At 41.0% G+C, this 25,699-nt stretch overlaps 1 protein-coding gene across 1 annotated transcript in view; it reads left to right on the top strand.

Annotated features, from left to right (window-relative positions):
• Positions 1-264: 264 nt before the first annotated feature.
• The window catches only part of dchs1a (dachsous cadherin-related 1a), a 76,064-nt gene continuing 50,629 nt past the window's right edge, over positions 265-25,699 (top strand). Inside the window, exons 1-2 of the mRNA XM_063906150.1 lie at positions 265-468; positions 5,988-7,808. Of these exons, the coding sequence (XP_063762220.1) occupies positions 6,009-7,808 (1,800 nt within the window). The 5' untranslated portion in view covers positions 265-468; positions 5,988-6,008. The remainder of the gene's footprint in view (positions 469-5,987; positions 7,809-25,699) is intronic.

The following is a 25,699-nucleotide window of genomic DNA, read 5'->3' as shown; positions in this document are numbered from 1 at the left end:
GCAGCAGCAGCATTTGGGGAGAGACGAGCAGGAGGTTGCTCTCCGTCACGTGCTGAATAAATGAGATTTGTAGAGGGACGTCCGCCGCTCTGCCCCTCACTGTTTGGTTCAGTCAGCGTGCTGCAGCAGTGTGTCTGCGGTCCCACTCACAGACACACAGTGGAGGCCGATAAGTTGATAACCTCTATTTCCAGAAGAGGAAGCCTGGAAAGTTTTTTACAACGTTCAAGTTTGACTTGTAATCTTTACGTCTGGGTAGAAATCGAAAAGATCTAAATAGGAATTTCGCAAGGTCCAAACTAATTGCGTACAACGAGGGAGGATTTCAACAGCCTCTGGCAAAGGATGCACACTTTGAAATGGATGTAAGTTTTTCTTTGGACTTCAACAGGGACTACTGAGAAGTCTCTGGATCTGTTTCGGAACTCGGCTTAAAACACCTCGAATAAAGCAGAGCAACAGATGAGTGTGAGTATCCACCACGGCATGTCATATCTGCTCACTCCAAAAGTAACCAGATGCGTTCAAGTTGTCTATCAGCACAACTCATTCATAACAACACCTTTTTTTTTATTTACCCTTGTTTAATGTTTAAGACAATCTACAACTCGCTGGCTGGTCACTGCCTGACTGGTGGAAGGATATGTAGAACTCATACGCTAGCTGCTTTTTTACAGGCAGGTTTTCAGGAGACTTCTAGCGGTAATGGAGTTACATTACAAACACATTTTGTTTGCAACCTCGCCCATTTACCTTTTAAAATAAACTCGTTAAAATCTGTATCAAAGTTGATTCAAAGAAACGGTGTCAATGTAGCACACTATGTAATCCAAGGGCATTTCTGGTGGTCAGCTTTCATCCTCACCTCTACTATCCAAAATATTTTTACCTAAATTTGAGTATAATCGTACTTTGACTTGTTTATTAAATATGACTGTTGTGATCTTTGTACTGCCAAGAACAACCTAAGCTTACACGCCTACTTTTAGAGAGCAGCCAAACATTAAACTGCATATCTGGTCCTACTTTAAACATTTAAAAAAAAAAAACTCCTCTGAGACATTCCTCTCAAATTGGTCAACCTATGGAGTTATTTCATTGTCCTCCAAGTGCGGCTGCTGTCGCTGCTGAGCCTTTGTGCCCCCCTCTTCCTCCAGTGGAACACATACCAAATGATCACCCCGTCTGCAGTGATTGTGTTGGCAGACTTGGGTTCATTGACCGTGAATAGGTATTCCTTTCCCTCAATTAATGCATTAATTAAGTCCCCACTGGGTTCCATCACCGCGCACTTTAGTTGTGAGTGTAGTGGTTGCCATGGTGCAGCTGCGTAATTATGCAGCATTTTTTGACTTCAGACACAGTGCAGGCTCCTCCTCTCCATTTAACTCCCCACTAGTCATCAGTTTAAGGAGGACTCCGGAGTCATGCTTTAACATTAATTTTTGTGCCACTTCTACATCTATTCAATTATATTGTCAGGCAGTTGATTAAAGCTTCCAATCAACCAAATAACTACTATAGGTCAATTGACCAGACCCTAACAGTACACCAAAGCTTTAAAAAAAATGATGAAATAGAATTTATTTTCCAATCAAACATCGATACAATCATCCATCCATGTGCTTAGTTTTTAGTCATCAACAAGGTATTTCCTGAATTGACTATTATTCTAATGGGTGCCATAGTTAAGACGGTTGAGTATTAAATTACAGCTCACATAAATAACTTAACAAAAGAAATAAAATATTTGCAGATGGATAAAACCACTAAAATTAAGGACCTCCACAGCTTTTATAATAAATCAAGGATTATGTCATAAAACCTTGGTGAAGTGCATGAAGTCATCATTTCACCAGTCTCGTCTTTGTAGCTTGCATGCTGTTGATGAAGCTAGCTTTCCAGACTCCAAAAAATGAATGAAAAACACCAGACATGTTTCTCACAGGGCACCAACACCACCCAGAGAGTTACTTACTGCCTTACATTTCAGAAAATTGCCTGGCTGCAGTCACTGTGGTTTGTCTCATCTCCTTGCAGTGTCGTCATGAGTAAAATAAGTCATATGTACATAGACCATGGTGTTTGAGTGTGTCGTTCCAGAAGGCTATCATCTCCATGTTTGGTTTTTAGTGTTACCAGACTCCATGTTGCCTCCGCTAAATGCAGGACACTTTTTTCTGAATGCCCTTAAATTAAAACATAAATCCTAATCAGTCATGTCTTCTCTGAGATGTATGTGACTGTCAACATATAAGGTGAACTTTAACCTTTGTTTTAGTAATGTTGTCTAAGCTCACCTTGCACCCCTGCTACTGTAACACATGTGCACATGTGCTTTTAATGATGCAACCACTGGTACCCCCCATTGCAATATCAGATGGTGTCATCTTCAAAGACATAAGGTGTATGTTTTTTTATTCAGAACATCTTACACAAACAGCTGAACCAACCCATGCTGCTTTTGCTGTGGGAAAGAGAAGATCCTTCTTGTCACGGACCCTTGGAAACCTCTAAACCCTTAGAAACCTTCATCTTGTGTTGAAAAAAGAGCCAGTGTGTTTTCCCAATAGCGTGTTTGTTATGGCCAGGAAGTGCATATGTATCTGAAGCCTGTGATGGCTTTTCCTGGCCTTTTTTTTACGGACGTTTCAAAGAGTAATGCAGGGCACAGAAATGCGGCACTTGTGAGAAATAGTGTGGCAAACATCCAGGCCTTTTGAGTTTGCTTTGTGCTAAGCCTGTCATCCTCATGTCCAGTCAATCTGCAGTTCTGTCTGTGGTTTCCATTATGGCTCTATTTAGCCTCAGGCAGCCTGGCATGTTTTCGAACCCTCAGAAGTTTTGTTTGAGTTAGCTGGAATCGTGGCATGGAATTAGAATCTCATTTTACAAAGTCCTTCACTAGTTGTCCCTCTTGGCCTGTTAGTATTGAAAATGGTTTGATTGTGTTTATTACAGGGGTGCACCTGAAGTACTGTTGATCAAGTATGTGGGATTAGTAAAGCACCCAATTGAACACACAAGAGAATGCCTCAAATATTGTAGAAGATTGTAGTATAAGATGTAAGCTCCAGATAAGAATTTCACGATTATGGTATTCAAGATGCAATTATGAGTTGGCCAGTTCTTGGATCTGAGGCAATTTCCCTGATATTTCATTACAATGTTAAACAGTATATTATACTCTACATGGGGAAATGGCATATTTGTTTTTTACGAGAGGTTTGGCATTCTTCTATATTATGTAGGTATTGGCTAAGGAAGGGAAAGCTGATGTGTGTTCAGATGTATTGTCTATTGTCTGTTTTGCTAAACCAAAGGAATGCTTTTCTTGGTCTTGTAGTGAAAAAAGTGAAATATGACTCCTTTTTAGAGTAGTGTAAAATAAACCAGAAAATTCATTGCGGCAAATAATAATTTCTCACACATTTTGCCAAACATGATCAAGCCCACAGTGGAGAAATACAAATTCAGCCATGATGTGCCAAACATTCGCTGCTGCCATGGATTTCGATGCTGATTCCAGTCATGCTACTAAAGTGCCCAGAATTATATCCTGTGTATTCAAAACAGAGGTTTCATTGTGTATGTAAATCCTAGAAATCTTGGATTTGGTTGCTTGACTTGGTTTAGAGGACTCAAAGAAAGTGGGTCAATGCTGTAGTTACTGCTAACAATGGGATGTACATTCCATGTAACACACGTGCTGGGTTTAGAAAAAATAACCTCAGTGAGACTTTTGCAAAAGTGTGCAAATAAAATATTCCAGAGACTTGGCTGAAGTTACATGTTAGTTAATGGTTCAACAGCGTCAAATTTACAAAACTCTTTGCTGAGGTTTGACTACTAGCAGGAGAGACCCACCGTGATCTTGGACAATGATGCAAGGAAAACATCTGAATCCAAGCCACAATGGGATTGTCTTACTAGCTTTCAAACATCAGCAGCTATTTTAAATCGTTTTTTTCCAGATTGCTTTCCCTGAAGCTTAACGCACAAATGAGTTGTTAACCTTTTATGTCCTGACTGCTAACAGTGGTAATGGACAGTCAGACTGAAGCTCTCTCAGTATTTTTTATGTATTGTGTGAATTTCTTAGCTTAAAAGTACAGACATTTGTCTTAAGCTTCGAACTCAGTCTTATAAAACCATATGTCCTTTTTTCGCCTGGTATTGTGCAATTAGCCTACCCGACTGCATCTGCTATATCCATTAGGCTGCTCCGCTCTGCAGAGGTCCTCCACTGTAGCTCAACCAGAGAGTGCATTACTTCAGTTGTGGCATTTGGACAAAGATTCTGGCCTTGAAAGCTATCCTTTGTGCTTTGGAAAAAGCTTTGTAAAAGTGCACCCCCAGTGTTGAAGTAAAGTAAATCAATACTGAGACTTTAAAGTTCAAGTGCTGTCAAAATCTTCAGGCTGTCATAGATGTGCTTATGTTTTGGCTGAGAACAGCACTTTGAGAGCAAACCAAAGTAAGGTATGTAATTGAGTGTATAGCTTGCCTCTAAGGTCCTGTTTGCAATTATTATAATCTTTGTGAATGTATGAATTATATGAATCTGAATTAGGAACTACTGCAGAGATTATTGTTATTTCCCAACTGTTAAGTAACATTAAACTAGTAAAACAGAAAGTGTTAAAAGCGCACAATTTTCGTGTACTACTTCCGAATGCCTCAAGGTTTCTCTAACTTTGTTGAATTCAAACCAATCGATATGTTTAAATTAGCGTCTTTGGTGTTGTGTGCTCCAAATCACGGCAGAAATTAGCTCCAGGATCTTGTGTGCTTATGGCCAACTTCCAGCAGCCCTCAATTACAATGCTGCAGAGCCAGAAAAAGGGAGCGAGGTAGACTGCATGGAGCCTTTCAACTCTGCTCGGCTCTGTCACTCAAACACACAGTCCCCACCGTGGCTGAGATAGATCGCAATGCTGAATTCAGGGACAAATGGGAGGCATTCAGTGCACCCACACACATTTCCTTGCAGGCAACAGTTAAACCACTGGGGGAGCCTTGAAGAGCTTTCCCTAAGACACATAATTCCACGTAATGTAATACAGTAGAATGTGCTTCTGTATATATTTCAACAATATCAAAGCTAACCTTACTTTTCAAACCAGTCAAAGTAGTTATGAATTACACAAGTTAAGACAGAACCACAGACAATTGGAAGCGTCTCTCTTTATGTAATGAAAAAGACACAATTGCCAGACTCTTGGTGGTTTTGGATTATTCTCCAGATGGTCCCAACATCGTTGCATAATTCCACATTGATCCAAAGTATCTCTTTGTCTCAATTAAAAATGCAGTGGTGTGGGTCCATTGCAAGAGTATGTCTATTGTCTATGCAGGGAATTCTAACACCTTTTCTACCTTTTTAATATTGACTTTTTCACCAGTTGATTTAACACATGATTCATGAATTTGATTCTCAGATGTATTGAAAGACATATATGTTTGCTTAAGAAGAGTTATACATTTTAAATGGTTCTTATATGAGTGTTTCAGTATGGCCTACTCCATGAGAGCCAAATGTGGTAGCACACATGAATATTAAATGCAGGACTTACACGAGAGGGGTACCCCTATGGTGAACCCACTGCATAGCGATTCCTGCATCATTTTAATTAGAGTTGAATAGCCACAGCCAAGATTCCCCATCAGAGGTAGTGTTCTGTGGTCTGTGGCTTTGATGTTTCTTTAGCAAAGGAGAGCGTTCTGGTATGTAGGAGGTACAAGGTATTGACTTATTAGGTGATTGAAGAAGTGTAGGAAAATGCTATTTGTAGTGTGTATTGTACTGTATGTCCTGTGGTTGGGAAAATAGCCAATAAAACATATGGGAAAGTGTGTAAGGCATATACTTGTTTTTTTAAACCAACTTACTCTGTATATATACCCAGAAATAATACACCTTTTCTTAGTTTTTGCTGTTGTCAGGTTTTGATATTTCTCAGTTTTTCCTTTTTGTGTGTCTCCAGGTTTAAAAAGAAGGAGCCAAAATGAAGACAACTGACAAGGGTCTTGGGAAGTCTGTAATGGACCCTTCACACCGTGAGGGTTGGTGGAACAGAAGGATAGTGCTAATGGTGTATATCGTCTTACAGCTTGTGACAGTCCATTCCCCTGGGGTCATGGGGACCCTTGAGCTACAGCTTGATGAAGAACAGCCAGCAGGCACAATTGTAGGTGACATCAGTGCTGGACTTCCACCTGGCATCACAGCATCCCTGTACTTTATCTCAGACCATGAGGGCACAGGAGTGGGTAGTGATTTGGACATAGATGAGAGTACAGGCATTATTAAAACTGCCAAAGTTCTGGACAGGGAACTGAGGGATAGATACAACTTCATTGCAGTCACTATGACAGGTGTGACTGTGGAGGTGACCATCAATGTGAATGACATAAATGACCATGCCCCAATGTTCCCCAGGAAACATGCCACGTTTAAAATCCCTGAGCAAACAGCCATCGGCACCAGGTTTCCTCTCGAGCCAGCTTTGGATGCTGATAAAGGCCAGCTTACAACACAGGGTTACCTAATTAAAGATGGCAATGTTGGCCAGGCATTCACCTTGGAGACCAGGAGGGGAAGCAATGAGGTTCTCTATCTGGACTTGGTGGTTAATGCCATTCTAGACAGAGAGAAAAGGTACACCTTTACTTTATCTCTAGAGGCCTTTGACGGTGGTTCCCCCAAAAGGAATGATCAGATGACATTGGATATTACCGTCCAAGACATAAACGACAACGCTCCCATTTTCAACCAGAGCCGCTACCATGCCATCATTTCAGAAAACCTTCAGCCAGGAAGCAACATCCTGCAGGTGTTTGCCACAGACGCTGATGAAGGAGACAACGGAATAGTGCTTTATGAAATCAACAGGAGACAAAGCGACCCGGACCGCTACTTTGTCATTGACTCTCGGTCCGGCGTCATCACACTCAACAAGCCACTCGACTTTGAGATGAGGAGAGTCCACGAGCTTGTAGTCCAGGCACAAGACAATGCAACCCAACCAGAGGTAACCAATGCCTTCGTCACCATCCACGTCAGAGACTACAACGATAACCAACCCACCATGACCATCATCTTTCTCAGTGAGGATGGATCTCCTAGAATCTCAGAAGGTGCACAGCCGGGCCAGTATGTAGCCAGGATCTCAGTCACTGACCCAGACTATGGAGAGTATGCCAACGTCAATGTGTCACTAGAGGGAGGAGATGGAAAGTTTGCCCTGACCACTAAGGATAGCATCATCTATTTGATCTGTGTGGACCAGATTCTGGACAGAGAGGAGAGGGACACCTACGAGCTGAGGGTGATGGCAACAGACTCAGGCACTCCTCCTCTCAGGGCCGAGTCCTCCTTCATCATCCAGGTGGTTGACATCAATGACAATCCTCCGTTGTTTGACCAGCCAGTATACAGGCAGGTTATCCCTGAAGTGGTGTTTCCAGGGAGCTTTGTTCTACAGGTGACTGCTAGAGACAAAGACCAGGGGCCCAATGGCAACATTAACTATAGCATCCTGCGAGACCAAGGTGCTTACTCCAACTGGTTCAGTATAGACTCTGTTACAGGGATTATCACCACTCTCTCCCAGCTGGATTATGAAAAGAACCCCAATCCCAGTATAACTGTAGTGGCTTCAGATGGAGGAAAACCACCTCTATCCTCTACTGCTGTGGTAAACATTGTGCTTCAGGATATAAATGACAATGAGCCAGTTTTCGAGAAGAACTTCTACAATGTGTCCATCAAAGAGAACACATCTCCAGGGACCTGCATTCTTGAGGTAGGACATTTTCTTGTCTGGATTTCTACTACGCACTCATACACTTCAGCACTGAGCTCATGCATAAGTCTGAACTCAACTTAACGGCGATTGTAAAGAGCATAACAAATGGGAATTTTACAAGGTAAATAGAGGAGAAATTTGTCAGTCTTTACTGATTCCTTTCATTCCTCTATGAATAGTTATTTTTTTCATAGTAAAGCTGTTTAAATTGGACTGCCTTAGTGAGGATTTACCTGCGGTTTTAGGCCAAGATGATCTCCTCTTTGGCTGTCCTCCCCTTCACCTCTTAAAAGGTTTCCAGGGTAACAGAGGCAGTGTAAAGTCCTCTGTCAGCATTGGCACAAAGGGGTTTTCACATATTCACAGTCAGAGACAAATTCAGGGCTTTATCCAAAGAAATAGATGTCACTTCACTCTGAAAAGGCACCTTAATTAGGCTAGTTGAGCGTGAGAAAAAATGGCTATAGAGGACAAGATGAATTAAAGTTCAGACAAATTACAGCACCCCCAGTGACTGCAGTCCTCTGTCATTGAATCATTGTTTCTTCAAGTTGTTTTTGGCTATCGTATCAAATAGACAGCTCTTGCAAAAAAGATTGCTAATCAGTCATTTAAATCATTCAAGTGATTCCGCATGTCAGAAAGCTTTTTCTTTTCTTTATACAAGTATAGACTTTCCAACAAATACAATTTCACAAGTGTCTACAGTAGTATTGCATGGATCAAGGAGTTGGATACAAACTGCAATCCAGAGGGCCTAGCAGACGGGATCTTGGCCCATGGTTTGGCCTTGGGAGAGGGAGGGGTGAAGGAGACTATGGCCTTACTGCGACTCCTGGCTTGAGTGCAAAAATAGAAGCTACGAGAGCTTCTGGTGGGAGGTCCCCTAATTATGAATCACAGGGACCACAACGATTAGGAGAAAGGGTAACATACCATAATTGATTATGGAATTTGGAAACCAAACCAAAGAATAATTAAAAAATGTATGTTCTGGAGAACTGTAAAGCTCTACGACTACAATCATTCTTTCTGATGTGGGTTGGAGTTCATGTTCTCTCAAAATATCTAAAAAAAACCTTCTTTTTTTTTTTTTACAAACTAGAGAAGGTCAAATTTCTGACATTCTTATGTACTGCCTAAAAGCACTACTACCTTTATTTTCACCGCATGCCTGGGAGTATGACATGTTAGATCTGTCCCCTCAGAGAATCCAAGAGTGAAGTAGTTCTTTAAAGCCAATGCTCTTTTGGCCTCTATTGGGCAGGCCTTGATGCTTCAGAAGTGTGTTTGGCGGGCCATGTGAGAACAGACTGCTCTTACTCAGGTTGCCAACTCTTCATCCAAACAACTCAGCAAGACATCTGACTGCCTTTTTTCTGTCTGCACATGAAATTCCCAATGTCCCCTTTTTCTATACCCAGCTCGGTCCAAAAAGACATTATAATATGGGTATTGTGATCATTAATTCAAATGTTTGAAGTGGCTGGATTTTTTTTCCTCTCCAGGTCACAGGCACAGCAGTTAATGATTATCATAATGTAGTCTGGCTCCATAGAATAGTGCCTGTGATATTTTGTCACTTTCTGCTATCCATCATTTGGTTTATGGATGATTTTAAAATGAGGTGTGTGTGTGTGTGTGTGTGTGTGTGTGTGTGTGTGTGTGTGTGTGTGTGTGTGTGTGTGTGTGTGTGTGTGTGTGTGTGTGTGTGTGTGTGTGTGTGTGTGTGTGTGTGTGTGTGTGTGTGTGTGTGTGTGTGTGTGTGTGTGTCAACTTAATATAAGAACCTCAGCCTATTAACAGCAATCAGTTTGTAATCCAAAATGCAAGATCTACTGTAAGGGTGAACTTTGATAGAGAAAATCAAATACGAAATAAAAAACTGAGCATTTAAAATACAATAACCTGCATTGTGGGATATGTTTACTAATATGACCATTCCTAATTCTATCTAATCTACCCTCAAACTTTATTAAATCCAAGTTTGCTGGATGGTGTGGAGTGTAGCAGCACAGATCCGATTTCATAAAAGGAACCACGCTACCAAAATAGCAGGGTATGCTTTTGCATACATCTATTTGAACCATTTATATGGAAATTACATTATCTTCCATCATTTAATATCACTGTGGATGAGCATGCATTCACTCAAGAGGCGCCAGTTCAAGCTTTATTTTCAAAATACTACACTGTATCTCTAAATTCAGTACAACAAAGTATGGCTGTCTTGGCCTTGAGATTACTTTTACAGTTGTGTTTTTTTACCAATATAATCAATCTTTCAACTTGGTGTTAGAAAATTGTATTTGGGAATAATTTACACCTCATATAATTGTGGTTTATTGTTGATTCTGCTAAGAATTGTCCCTCTGTCTCTTTTGGGAGGTAGTTCTGGCTCCATTAGAAAGGCGAGAGGGGGTCTCTAGGCATTGGAGGGGAAATGAGCCCTGACAAGCGTGGGCATGAGTGGCGGAGTTGACATGAGCAGGGGGGCTTCCTCGTCTGTCTGTTGGTCTGTCCCTTTCCAAATTCTTATCTGATCATACTTCATTTTTCATTAGCTGGGTGTGAGGATAAGCCAGACCTCATTTTTAAACCGGCATCCCTCTTGTTCATGACAGAATGGGTCGCTTGTCATTGCTGCAGCCCCCTTGGCAACATGAGACCAACTTTGATTGCTGCAAGTGAAGGAGCAAACATTTAGCCATTTTTCTTGCTTAAAGCTGTAAAAACAAACCATTGCATCTATCAATTTCTTTACTGTCCAAATTGCTTCCTGTCTGTGATGTCTTGGTAACTTTCTGACTAAACACATCACTTCCCTTGCAAAAAAACATTGGTGACATTGTGTATGATTGTTATGCTTTGGCTAGGATTACTTGTGAGTAACAATACCAAACCTGCTAGATTTTAGTTTGGATAACTTGCAGAGTTGAAGTTGTGTGCAGTAGCCATTCAAACATGTTCATTATTTCACTGAATTCTTTAAAGGCAGCCTAGTTGAAAGAGATACCTCAATGAAGTGGCACACTGAAACACTTCTCTGGTCCTGCCAACATAAAAGCAACCCATCTATCCGGGGAAAGGGAATACTCATAATTGCCATGAAAAGAAAATATGAATGATTTAGAGAATGTGTTTTTTCATAGTCCCCTGGTTTCCACTGTCTTTATGTACTAAAATGACTACCCACTTTTGTCCACCAGGCAGTTGCTAATATGACTGATTCTTATACATTGACCTATGGTGTACTTGCACATCTGGTTTATTGAAATGAAGCTCAATTTTTAAAATGTTAACATTCATGTTTTGTTCCGATCTAGTCCTTTAATAAAGAACATCATCTAAATATTTAAACTGCAAATCTTACACTTTGACCATAGTAGTTCTCAGTGTTGTAGTGCATTTTTTTCTCTTTGTAATAACTTCAATAACTTTCAAAGAAAAGTTCAAGTTAAGTTTACACGATGTGTTGATGATTGAATTTGCCAGTTTCAGGATGGTATTTTTGTGCATGAAATGTTCTCTTGCCCGTTTAAAACCACACTGGCCTTTCCCCCCATGAGATTGGTTTAGCTGGAGGCGAGCTGACACTGCTTTTGGTCCCCTCTTTTTCTTTTTCCTCCTGCTACTGTAACTACCACGCTTCGCTGTGACTCTGTGGTATAACAGTATTTTCAGGGAATGGTAAAATTGCAGGAAACTGGATGTGCTACTTAATGTGTTTGCAAATGAAATACTTCCTTGAACGCTTACTCCTGGGCCTAGCAGGGGCACTGAAGCGTGCATAAACACTGATGTACATCTGGATAGATTGTGGGTGTTCAGGTCAAAGTTGCTGTGCTTGAGATAGCCGAGTGCATTTTATTGTGACATCCATCAGAAAATCTACAGCTTCTGTCTTAACACCAGCACAGGAGGAGGAGAAAGTTGTGGTAAAAATGTTACAATGTTATTTGGTCAAAAACAGAAGCTGGGCCGGAATACTGTTCATTAGTCGAAAACCAAAACTGTGGGTGTTTTTAAAACCATACTGTTAAACAGAATAGGACCACCAGAATAGTGCACGTTTTTTATAGTTTATTTTCTTGTCAAAAGGAAATACATTCTTTACGTCCCTCCCAATTTTCCGGAACCCACAGTGACTTCTTAAATTGCTTTGCTGTCCAACCAACAGTCTAAACCCACTTTTTTTTCAATCGATATGAAACTGAATAGAGTAAAGCAGCACATCCTAAGCTTTTAGAAACCTAAGCCAGAGAATATTTGGCACACAGGATGTGCTTGATAAATGACTTAAAGGGTGTATCATTTATCCAAATTGTACTGTAGACTGGCCAATTGAATAGTTTCAGCAGTAGTGTGCCTGATAGCAGCTTCAGAATAGTAACGGATTTACTTAAATATTATCCAAATACGCTATGTTATAGAAAGATAATATGTTGTACCTGCTGTTTTGAAACATGGTTCAAATTGTGCTGATATCATCTGTTGGTATTCAGTATGTTATATGGAGGCTGTGATATAGCCACACGGATTGTGAGAGACAATGTCTGCTGGAGGGGTTTCCTGCCCACATCTGGCAAGGAAGGACGATGTGCTTATATTGCTTTCTCAAGGGACAAGAAAATTCATTAGTACAGAACCTCAGCCAAAATGTCTGCTGCAGGTGAGGCAGACCTCTGAGCACTGCTTATACGCTTCTATGAAAGGGTGTGAGTGTAGTGAAAGGGGAAATAGAGAGAGTGAGGGATAAAGAAAACAAACGAGAGTCTCCAGAGGGACGGTCAACGTCTGGCAGCTGTGACAAAGCTCCGACTCAGCAGCTGGATCCAGCTGTTGACCGCTCCACTGACTCTGAGGGGTTGGATCTACTTCACTCTTCCTGTCTCCTTTCGTTTCTCTTTACTCCATCTCCTTGTCCGTCCAGAATTCTTATCTCTTCCCGCTTCCTTTTCCCACACTGCTGTGTCCCCTCTGTGATCCAATAACACCTCTTCACTTCCCCCTGTCTCCCTCCGGAGTGGTGACATGTGGATCGGAGCAGGTGAGCGGAGCACATCTGTCTGTCTGAAGACGCTCATGCCTCCCTGGAGTTACACAGACACACTGCTTTGTGGATCCCAGTCAGACCAAGTCCAGGCTTATCCAATTTGATGATGTATAAAGAGTGTTAAATAACCAAGAGAGTGAAGTCAGAATCCAGGTGTGCTTTCACAATCTCATCGTCACAGTGTTGCATTCAGGCTCAAGAGGAGCACTTTAGCTTGACCTCTGTAAATAGAGACAATTATTAATTTTGCCTCGCTCCTCCTTTGAGACGCCTGAATGAGAAGGGGGGAGTGGACAGAGACAGACTGTGATGAGGGCTGCCAGGCCTTCTGTTCTCACAGCCCGTGGTCCCCCTGCACATGTGCGAGGCAGTTGGCACTGCTCAACAAGCTGGGCATCAGGAAGCATCATCTGCTCATGATATCATTCTGTTCCAAAGCAAATCTGTGCTAAATCATCCATCCAGTCCCCTGCTGTCCATCAGAAGCCACCAGACAAGAAAGCAGACGCTGAGTGACAGCTCAGTAACCTGGAAACTAGGTCCCAAACAAATGGTAACAAGCCCTTCTTTGGATGTGATGATGAAGTGCAGGTATTGTATTTTACATTCTTGACAAAACTACCTCTTCCTAAAAAAGCATGCGCTATATTTATATTTATATACAGCCCTAAAATATCTTAACCGCTGAGCAAATTGTATCCATATCCAGAACTTGAATGTTACAAAGAATGCATCGCTTTAGTCTGCCAGCAACCTCAGCACCCCCCTTCTGCTCAGCCTTGCTGCTGCTGCATTTCCTGCCAGTCAAATATTGCTTGAGAAAAATGTTACAGGGCCAAACAAGCTCGTGTAGCGGAGCATTATTTGGCTCTCAATGCGATCAATTTTGGTTTACGAACAGGTCTCATTAGTGCTGTTAAAGGTGGCTAAGTCTAGGGATTAGTCGATTCCTCAGCTGCCCATGTGAGAAATAGGTGATGGGCTAGTGTTTCAGGAAGCAAGTGGTAAAACATAGGGAGACATGCACAATACAAACAAGGCCCGCAGAAGAGATTCTAAAGTCAAGTCTATGTCTCTGTGAGGTCAGGAAAATGTTCGACCTACACTGACACTGTGAGAGCAAGATGTTTTGCAGATGCTTGTTTACAGTGATGATGCTAAAGCTCTCAGCTCCAGTGTGGACCAGTAGTGCTTCGGACTGGTTATTGAACATGACCAGGTAATGTGTGGCAAAAAGGCTAAATCAGATTAGTATTTTCCCCTTGACAATTTAAGTCACCATTCTATCAAGCTAAAGTTGTTGTATGGCTACTTTTGCATTAACCATTTAAAAATATAGTCATGCAATGTGATATCACCTTACTCTTTAATTAAGTAGCTGATCAACTGAATAAAAAGTGATCAACAGCTTTTTTTTATCAAACAAACATGAATGGTGTCTGACTTTTCTAGTCAGTCATGTTTTCAATTCTTTTTTGACAGAAAAAAAGCCTGAATGAGCGAGCAGCAAACCACTCGGAAGAGGAGTTTTGTAGGGAGAGACGCTACACTTTTACATTGTGGTTACCCAGCGTTGTCTGTCTTGGCTACAGACAGGGAGGCACTGTGGCCTGTACCAACCAGACTCCCAGTCTCTGTGTACTGATGCTCCATGGTGGTCCATCCTCACAGTGTTGGTTGCATATCTAGAAGCCTTCGCCACAGCTAGCGAACTCCCTTCTTGTTATAAGGGAGGACATCTGTTATGCCTTATCTATTCTAAGGTAATGCATACACCCTAAAGATTAGTTGCAATAAGGAGACAGCAGCTTAGCTTAGCACTGTTTTCCCCTGAGTGCTAGGAGCTGATTTAAAGATTTAGCGGGGGAACTAATTACCACAGGGTTGTGTTCCTCATCAGTGAGTGTAATTTGGTCTAGTGCTGCAGAGTTTATGTTGAGGGTTGTGTGCTGCTTCTTCTAACCAGCGTGTTGAAAGGCCAAATCTTTGTTTAGATTGTTGTGTGTAGCCTGGTGCTGTGAGGAGCCCGGAGGCAGCGTGGGGAGCATTGGGACTCTCTGCTGTAATTAGGCAGAGCTGGTATGCAGGAGTGCAGGACTCAGGATGTGTGATGTGGTATCAGAAAAGACGAACAAAAAGCTGGGGACTGGGGTGTGTGTACTGTATGTGCGTGTCTTGGTGTAGACGGGGTGGAAGATATTTTCTAATCAGTGTCCTGGGTTTCTCCCAGATTGTTTCACAAATGCGTCTTGTGTGATCCAGAGCATCACACATGAGGCTCAGAAGCAGGGAAATGTATGAGGCACATTGAATTGGCTACCCTTGGCCAAAAAAAAAAATGATGCACATCCCTACCACTACCTTTCCACTCCAGAATAAGCTGAAGGTTTATTCAGGCAATCTGATCCAATAGCAGAAACATATTGAGTTTCAGGACCTTGGAATGTGAAATGAAGTTCTGACCTTACATTTTTCAGTTTTTACCGTAAGTTGCTTGTGTACATGGCACAGAGGCTCTCTTTCAGCTGAGGGTAATCACCCTCACTGGATGTATGAAAACATACTTCATGCTTAGCGCCCAGAAAAAGTAGGTATTGTCTGCAGCGGCCTTGGCAAAGTCAAATCACCACTTGATGCAGACAAGAAGTCGGTCTGTGCAGTAGCAGGGATAATGGAGAAACAAGTTGTTGATGCTTTCAACAAGCCAATTCATCTTCACCAGGACTGCAAGCAACCAGACATCTGGTTTTAGGAGCTGTCTCCAGTCAAACCTGGCTGTGTCTTTATAGAGGATCCTTGGAAATGATGCATTGAATATTCTATCATATCGCTGATGCAACTACAAAAGCATCGAATCCCAGTGGCATTTCACCCATGTGCTACAGAATACTTTATCATCTCCTCTGGATCCAACTGCCTGTTTTGTAAGAACCAAGTAATCTTTTTTAATCTGTTGCTCTCTTAGTGCTATGTCATAGATTTTGAATGGACTGAGTAAAACTCATTAAATAATGCTCCTAAAAATATATATTTTTAATTGATTAGTACCAATGATGTTTTGGATGTCGCATTAAACGTCCCTATTTGTTTATTAAATATATGTTTATATTATTTAGTGTAAAGGTATTAATCGTCACAGCACCTAGTATTAATCGTCTGGATGTGCATGCTTCTACGAAATACTTTTTGGAGTAAAACTTTATAAAACAACGTATGTAGTGGTCAGTGACACACATGCCATTTTACTGCAGAGGTCTGTGACAGTGTGCAGATGTGAATGATTGTGGTTTGCAGATCTATAATTTGATGTCTGGAGAGATCTAAAGAGTTAGCTGTTGCCAACATTTTTACTCAACAACTAATTGCTTACAGTACCTGATTAGCCGAGACAGTGAAAAAATGTAATTCGTTTTTTGTATGTGAAGTCAAGCCATGCTGGAATAACAACAGCTCACTCAAAGATCTGCTTTGGATTCGGTAGTTAGTCTCTTTATCTCTTTAGTAACTCTGGCTACTAGTTTTGTTTCTTCCTGCATCCGATTTAGAGCTTCAGAGTAATCCCACACTCTTCTGCTGCTGGTAACTGCGCAGATCAGGCTCAAGAGCACCTTATTATTGAGATGGGGTAGAGAAATACACACATGTACATTTCCTCTCCCTGTCCATTGATACACAGTTAAAATAGAACAGAGGCAGTTTCAGCATCACAACTAAAACAAAAGCTTTGTTTAAATTAAATACTGTTTTTAGGGTAAACCATTGAGTGATGTTTAAAGTTGAACTTGAAAACATCTGAAACGTCTCCTCGACTAAAGCAAACAGAATGTTTAAGACATTAAAGATGAAGTATATCTTACTTACTGCGCTGCAGGGGACACAGCTCATGCATGAATGCTTATTTAACGATCAAGAGTTAATCTACACACTTCCACAGTACGTCTAAGATTCTCAAATGGTACATTATGAATCCAGTACTGCCAAATACCATTATTTTTTGGTCTCTGTGAGAAAAATACAGATGCATTTAATGCTTACTATCACATACATTACAGATGTATAATAACTCATGTATTTGAATAACGAGTTTGACATTGATTGCCATTGCAACAGTAAATGCTTCAAAGCATTGAAGCCTTTCGGGTCAGTCCTTATTTCCAGTGCATCTCTAAAATGTAACCCTCAGTGCTGTGAGCATCCTGTAATGCTCGTTGTTGTTCCATTGCTGCACTAGAAATGTCACTCGTGCGTGAGTGAAATTTAAATGTCGGACAGGAAATCTGACTTTAAACATCCTAACCCATTTGCAAACACTAAGCATTTCATTCATACCACTGTGTAATTTAGAATGTTAAAGCTTTAGTTTGAGGAGTTAAAGGCTCTGTCACAACACTCTGGCAGTCGCCTTTTATAGTGAACAACAATGTACTGATATATCGGGTCGGTGCAGGGAGAAGATGAGAAAATAATTTGGCTCCTTTTCTGCCTTTAAATCTCAGCTAGTTTCTGTCAGCCCTCTTCCCCTGCACCATTCCTGTCATCGCTGCTACTGCACCATTTTTTATTTATAGGCCTTCCTTTCCATGTTTTTTCCACCTCAAGCATACTAATTCTGCACTCTAATAGGATTAGTGGTATATATGCCATTTATATTCTCTTATTTCCGTGAAGTCATCTTTGAACTATCATCGCCCTCAATATAAATTAAACTGCACTGAAGTCATCTGCACATGTAACATTTCTACCTCACAGGAGGCAATTATTTGTCCTTAAAATAACCACATTTCAGAAGTAACAGTCAGTAGAACTTTGCTGCAGCCTTGCTTTTCTCTCCTTGTGTATTTCTGAAAGGACGGCTTTCTTTGGGAGCCTCTCTCCCTCCTGCAGTTCTGTAAATGACTTGTAAACAGGCTGTTTAAGTGTGAAGTCACCCTCTGCCCTGTTGCTTCCGCTCTTTATTCATCACACTTGGACGTATACACATAGAAGTATGGTGAATGTTTTTGCTAAAGAGGCAGGGGGGAGGGCAACACTGCTGTTATGGGATTGGGCCAGGCCTTGACACGCTCTGCAAAAAGTTATTTGTGCAGGAGAGATATAAGACAGAAATCAAAATCAAAAATGTTTGTGATTTCCGAATAAACTTGTATGCCAATCTCTACATAGCTGACATAAGCTACTATAATGCATAAAGTCTGAAGTCCTAAAGTATGCGAGTATGACTAAAGAAAAATAAATAAATTATGATATCGTTGGAATGGAATAATCATGAAAGTTCAAAATGATTGAAACATGGGAAATGTGGAAGGAAGACTGAGAAAAAAAACAGATATACTGAGAGCGAAAAGGAGGCCATTTACCTCATGCAGTGTGTGTGTGAAAGTGGCGTGTAGCTGAAGCTCTAGTAATGGTTTGTTACCATGGCAATATCGAGAAACGAGGGAGGCAAAAACAACAAAACCATCTATTTCACGGCTAAATCATCATCACGAGTATTTCTCTGTCGTAATTGCGGTGGTGTATTTTCGTGCTAGGACAGTCGCTAAATGAATCGTGAAGAGGTGAACTCATGCAACTTTGAAAACTCGGCTACTCCACAGCTGTTGCAAACACTGTTTTTAAGGTACTGGGCTATCAAGAGTTAAGCTGTCCTTTTGCTGGAGTTCATCTCTGTTTCTTTTTTTCTTTTTGGACTGTCCTGCTCTTTCGGCTATCGCACGACATTATCAACACATTCTGGAGGTCTGGGGAACATGTAGCAGGGTCTTCGGATGTTTGTTTGGAGATAGAAACATCATGATCTCTTGGCTAGAAAAGGTACATTTATCCTGGTGTATAAACATAGAGTATAAACTGAGCTATCAGATGAATCTATATTGTATATCAACTGAGGTTTTCATTTGGAACGGGGAATCAGGGGGGTTGCAGAGGACTGAACATGTTTATTCAACATGTTCACCCTCCTCAAACCCCCTACCCTCGCTTGTTGTCAGTGGCTAGGCCTCTGCATCTGTCATGAAGGACAGACATGGGGGAGAAGCCTTTTCTCTTACAAACTCCAGCTCTGCTCAGACGTCTTTGTCCATTCTTTTTGACTCGATTCAGGGACTTCCCTTCACCCTGTCCCTCTTTCCTGGGATCCGATAACAGACCTGGGGCATCCTTATGAAGTGCCAGCATGATTAGATTATTTTTGCCTTTCTTTTTCCACTTGGGAGGGAAAGGCTATCAGTCTAAAAAACACTTCCCTTCAGAAACAGACTCATCCCACACCTACACCCGTCTGTTCCTTGGAGCTTTCAGACTGTTGCTAACATTTGACCTTTGTCTCCCACAGTTTAGCCATGGGAAGAAACACATACAAATCTGTTATCCCAGAGTGGCCACAGCATATGTGGGCACTGTGGACAACAATGTACTCAAGGAGCACTTTCATTGGCCTGATGGGAGTCTCACTGTGAGAGAAAATGCACACCTCCAACAAGAACTTTGGGTTTTTGGACTGTACTGTACTGGTATCAAACTCAAGACTTTAGTTCATAAAGTAACAGCAATTGTTGATTTTGTCTGCGTATTGAGGCGAAGCAACATGCAAAGTTTCAGAGCAGTTTCAAGATTTTTCAAAGTAAATAATATCTGTGTAATGCATTTAAAAGAAATATAAAGAAGAAAATGTGTTTTGTAAGAGGATGAGAGGGGTGAATTGTGCAGCAGTTTGCGTGCCAGTGTGTTCTTTTCCCAGTCTGGGAAGGTGGAACAAAGCTGCAGGATTTGGCCTGTTTTAGTGCGGTAGGAGAAGGGTGCATCATGATGAGGCCAAAGTACACAAACTGCAAAGGTTTTTGGCCTGGACATACAAGAGACAATGCTTCAATCACAAAGGATCCATAGAGACCTGAGGGATCTTAAAGTAATTCTTGAATTAATTTACCTTAATCCTAGTGTGTGTGCCATTGATGGAATAGAAATCAAGATGGCCTGCTTATGATATTACATGACGGCCAATGTTTTTAAAAATGGAAGCATACTGAAGGAAATTAGATTACGTTGATGATTCTAAAATTAGTGTGCTGTCTGTAGATGATGCCATGTCTCCTAATGGCCAGTAGGGGCTGATAGACGTAGTGGGTGTCAACAACTGAGCAACTCAATTCATCCAGTGCAATAACATTGTTTAAGAGCTGGAAGACTTGGACCAATGAAGGGGATCTTTGAGGGTTTTTTCACTGCCTGGTTCACAATTGGCTCTGAAGGGAAATAATGATCTCCCTAAGAAGGTCACAGTCCATCATTATGGGAATTCAATGAGGAAAGAACCACTTACAAAATCTGTCCCAGTGAATCATTTTGTTTAGCTGTGGCAAGTACTGCACATTTGGCATTACAATTTCCAGGCTTTTGTCGACCATTTTTTACCAATAGGTCCTTTGTTATTTACTAGAAAGCCTCCTCTGATCTGTTGAAGCAGCGCTACGATTGAAGGACTCACGCTTGGTTTAAATCACCACTTTTTATAAATACTCAGCTAATTTATTATAAACCATGTTGAAGTGGTTCAGTCTTTCCTCAGAGTGAACGGTTAATGTCTCATACATTCTTCTGTAGGTTCTCTGGATGGAGTGATTTAAAACTACTTTACCAATATGCTCAATTTTAGCTTCTGAACAACAGAACTTATAGACCTTGAAGTAAACTTTCTAATGCATGCTATATTGTTCTGATTTGTGGATGTATTTTTCCCATTGTTCCATGTATCCAATGGTTTCCAATTCCCATTGTTGTCAGTAGAGTGGGAAAATCAAGAACTACACTCTTGACATTTTTTGAGTTATGTTCAATCAAGTCTACCTGTGCAACCCAGTATCACAATGTGTTGAGTCACACTACCATTGTAAAGTAATTCATTTAAATGCAGATCGATGTTCATTATGATTGCAGGTGCATGTGACTTAATACATGGGAAGAAACTTACGAAACCTGGGTTTACAATAGGTCCACCCTAGTAAGGCTTCATTATATTCAAGAAGTCCTTGAAGGTTGGTGGAGTGTGAGTCACTCCTTCAGATTGTTTTAGAGGTAGACTTTTCTTTAAAGAGCTAACCCACTGGCAAAAAACGTGGTCATTTTGATATGACTTTTCCTTTTTCTGGTGCAGCTCTTAATGCTTTGCCTTCTGTGAAGTTCATTACTGGTTTACAGTATTTAATAACCCTCATTAATTCGTTCTCAGTGGTACTCACCCTCAGAGGGGTGAGTGTAGAATTTGGTGTGGTCTCCCCGAGGCTTGGGTGGTATGGTGGAAGGGATTAACCGTGTGATGTCAGAGTGCTCTGACTGGAAATAGCGGCTTGGTATGCTCATTGTGTTTTAGCTGGACAGTAGGTTAGTTTCCAATTCCTACTTAAGCCGAGGAATCTTCAGATGTGGGCGCTGAAGGAAGCTAGATATGAACTGCATGGCAGTGATGTGCTCTGTGGATGAAAGAGAGGAAATTGCTTCCTCATACAGTACCAAACCAATTTAGGGGTTTCAAATCCTATTCCAGGCTATCCAAAAAAGACTTTATTATGTAACTCAATACCTTTGTTTTCTATTTCTTAGCTCATTAGATATAGAAAAACAAAGAACAGAGAGGAAACAGTGTTTGTCTAAAGCTGCGTGTCAGACTTGATTGATGGATCAACCATTTCCCCATATTCATGCTATTCTCTAAAGTAAATTATTCAAATGAATTCAACGGAGCCAGGACAGCTCATAGAATACTTTGTGTGCAACTCTTTTTTTGAGATACAGAGCTCATTTAGCTATGGTTGTTAGCAGAGTGATGGGTGGCTGAGAGGAAAGCAGATTGGTTCTAAATAAATCAAATAATTCCTTTATCTCTTGCCAAGACTTTTCAACCCTTACAGAGGATTTTATTTGAAAAAAAAACGTTGCCCCAAGTGCTTAAGAAATATAGATAGTTCAGACATTTGTGTTTGGGACATTTCATCCCTCCGTCTGTAGTTACTATGTGTTCTGGTAACCTGTACTAATTAAAGTTTTGTTTAAGTACATCAGTATCCTTGTTGCAATGTATCTTTTAACTCGGAGGACTAATGTGAGCGAGGGTCTCTTTAGAGGACCAGTCTAGACCCTTTTCACTCTGTGGGCTTGCTGTTGCCAGGCTGTTAGAAAATGCCGGAGGAGTTGCCACAATGTGCCTGTATAGACTGGCTTATGGCACAAACACGGCACTGTCTGTGTCCGTAGGGACTGTTGATGTGGGACAGCTGCTTTATGATGGTAAACTCCTTCCCTGAAAGCTGAAGACCCCCTGCTAACTTGCCAGCGTAACCACATTGTACGTGAATTGACTTAACGTGTTGGATTAGTTCAATACAGTGATCCTTCCCTCAAATGTGCAATCCTGACATTTAGGGCATTAGAATACCAAATAAGACTGTTCAATCTTTCTCAGGGCTTTCTTTGCTTGTTTATTCCTGGCCCAGTGGGAGGAAGATGGCAACCTGCATGTTAACTATGCTTCTCAGTGCAACTCTGTTAGAGGATACATGTTGGGATAAAATCAAATTTTGAAGGAGACAAACATGAAAAAGTGGCCAGCTTTTTGGTTTAGAATGGATCCGTTGTGGATACAGATAAATAGCCTTTGTGCCCAAGAGTTGAAGCACTTTGAATACATATAACGCATTCATATTGCCAAACCAATGACAGGGAGATCTTGCCATCTTGGCAGTGTCTGTGTAAAATAAATACAGCAAGAAAGAGAAGTGGGGAAAAAAAGCAAGTGAATATTGGGATCCAAACCAGGAACCAAGCCATGTAGGTTTTTTTTCATTTTACTGTCATACATGCATGGAAGAAAAGAACAGCGGTAAAGAGATAGACAGAGAAGGCAAAAGTGGAGAGTTGACAAAAATAAGGGCTCTGGGTAGAGGACAAGAAAAAAAGAAAACGAGAAAATGGAATAAAAATAGGTTCATGATGGAGCTGGTGTCTCGATGAGGCAGCCCACTAACCTCAGAGGCGCCACACTCCCTGGCTTATCCCAGCCCAGTGAAAAGGAGGGGCCACACCACAGATCTTTGTGACTGCCAAGGCTCCAGCGCCAGGCCGATTCCTGCTCTCTGTCTGGTCGCAGAGGGGCCCCAGCATCTTTGAAAGTGAGCAAACCCCTCCCGGTTCAGAGAGATGAGTCCCCAGCCAGGTGTCCTATCAGACCTGCAGGTTTAATTCCATTAGTGCGGCTGCTGAGATGGATCAGTTAGTTCAGCAAAGTGTCTGACTCAGTGTGGGAGCTGGTTGCTACTGAGTCAGAAGCCTGACATTTGAACTACCATGGCAATATCACCGCTTGCTGCAGTGTAGGTGACATCAATCACAGCATGTTGGGGGTCAACTGAGTAGACATGAACCTGGCAGGAGGTCACTGACCTGAGAGTGAAATTCCACAGGTTTACCATCACTTCCTGTCACCCAATGCTTTCCACTGTGATGGCTGCTTAATATGGGAATTTAATAGACAATTTGAACATGTTGCTGATGCACCTGACAATGTTTTTTTATCCTTTTTCAAAATCCAAATGTATGATCTGTATGATTTGCAATCAACGTCATCTTTGTACAAGATGTCTAAAGGAGGCAGCAAGGGAACCATGTTTATGCTTCAGAGAGTCACGGTAAGTAGGATCGCCTTAGTTCTTGAAATGAAAACAACTGAGTCGGAACCATGAGGAAGTCTACTGTCATCTGGGACATCTTGACAGACGAAGAAGGGAAGAGAGCTAGCCAGCTTAACATGCTGGCTCATCTGAAGGATATTTGAGGAAAAATATTTTCATAACTGTTTGAAATTTTACATATTAAGCAGATTAAGGGGATTGTACACACACTTTTCCCAAAGAACATCTGGATTGCATTTAGATGTGTCTTTATAAAGAGGATTGTCCTTTAGAAGTTTGTCATTTCACTCAAAGAAGTGTACGTAAATTATGAACAAAATGATATTCTATTGTTGTTGTCGTCGCCCCCCCCCCCCCTTTTTTTGCATTTACCCCTCGTAAGGCAAGTTCATACACTATAATTAGGGTATAAACATATACTTTCCCAATGCCACAGAGGTTTAAAGTTCCTGAATGGTAACATTACTCGGTTATTATTATTATATTATATACTGGATCAGGTATTTGTTTCTTTAGGTGACCAAAGAACTGCCAGATTACAGACTGATTTCATTTTCATCGAACCTCCTGCTTTGATTACAGAACAAAGATGTTGATGTTTCGGCACCCGATCAATGTACATTTCATTTATTGTTTTTAAGCTTCACACAGATGGCTATACTCTGTACCATATCATAATGTCTGTGTATAGGGGTAACTGATTGCCTACTCCTTAATTACAATGGTTCAAACCCTAGCACTTTTTCAACAGGGTTGTATATAAGTTGTATTTAAAGTTTGTTGTATATGTTTTGCTTTTTAAGGAGACCTGTTTTAAAGACACTTCCTAAAAAAGATAATGCAAACAATTCCATTAAGATGATCAAAACAGCTGAATGCACACTTTTACAGTATCACACTTGCTGTTTAACTCTATTTCTGTCTTTTTGCCATGACAGAAATATCCTTGCTCTTTGGTGAATATTTGTCTTTGTATACAATATACATACCATACAAGAATATCCTTATACCACATGTGATCCTAGCGGGAGTGAAAACCCACAAGTGAACTTGTGTATTTATTTTTTTACTCAGTTTCAAATTCACCAACAGTGCTGAAAACCGTTTTTAAAAAAGCTCATAGTTCACTTTTCAATTGTCTTTAAAACCGTTTAACCTCAAAATACTTTCAATACACCAAAATATGTTGCTTTAGGCATACAAAGAGGGAGGACCTTTATCTAATATTCAGTGTTTTTCATTCAGAATTCTCATTGTTGGACAATTTGGAGCAAATGAAGTATCATTCCTGTCCATGGCACACTGGTGTTCTTTATTTAGTGTGACCTATGATAACACTTCAGGGTGAGTTCGCGGAGTTATAGCTATATTCAAAACCGCCCCATTTGCACTCCAAGACCTTTTCATCTGGTAGCAATCTCCCTGTGAGCAGTTTCAGCCACCAAAAGCCCAATCCATCAGCCACTGTCATGTGCTGCAATGAAATGTGAAAGGCAGTGTAAACTCAGAGGGGCATAATGTCCTTTTAAAATGGAAAAATACCCGTTTAAACTTCATTTGTGCATAATTGCTTTTGGGAAGTACAGTAAAAGAAGGAAACCAATTCAATATTCCCCTTGCTTTTTTTCAAAAACACTGAACATTAAATGAAAACACTTTGAATCGCTCATTACTCTTAAGATAACAGTGGGATTATGGTTAAATGTGATTACTTCATTCACACACAACAGATTGGTTTTCATTAGTTCCTCTTTCATGTTTTATGGGATTATCACCACAGCGCTTGGGTTTGATGTGGAAAATGGGCAGCAGATTGCATAGTCCAATGCAAACAGGGAAAATAGGTGCTGTGTGCATGCAACATAAGTGATGGTTGCCAGACTATAGGCACCATATGTATTCCTTTAAGAGAGTAGACCGTATTTCCTTTTTTTTTGAATTCCTCCAAAAGTAGTCACATAATGCAGCCATATTTACCGATGCCAGCTAACCGGTTCCATGCTTTTCAATTCAAATTGTCTTGAGTCTTCGGACAGATGATAGCAGCACAGCGGGTCAAAGAAGGACAGGACAGCCTTCAGCTATCTCCCAAACATAAAACAAATCATATCCGCTCAACTTTGAGGAGTAAGTCCTGGGGATAATAGGTA

Source organism: Eleginops maclovinus, chromosome 18 (genome assembly GCF_036324505.1).
Source record: "Eleginops maclovinus isolate JMC-PN-2008 ecotype Puerto Natales chromosome 18, JC_Emac_rtc_rv5, whole genome shotgun sequence".
Lineage (NCBI taxonomy): Eukaryota > Metazoa > Chordata > Actinopteri > Perciformes > Eleginopidae > Eleginops > Eleginops maclovinus.
The sequence above is the reverse complement of the archived record's forward strand: the minus strand, read 5'-3'. Positions and strand labels throughout refer to the sequence as shown.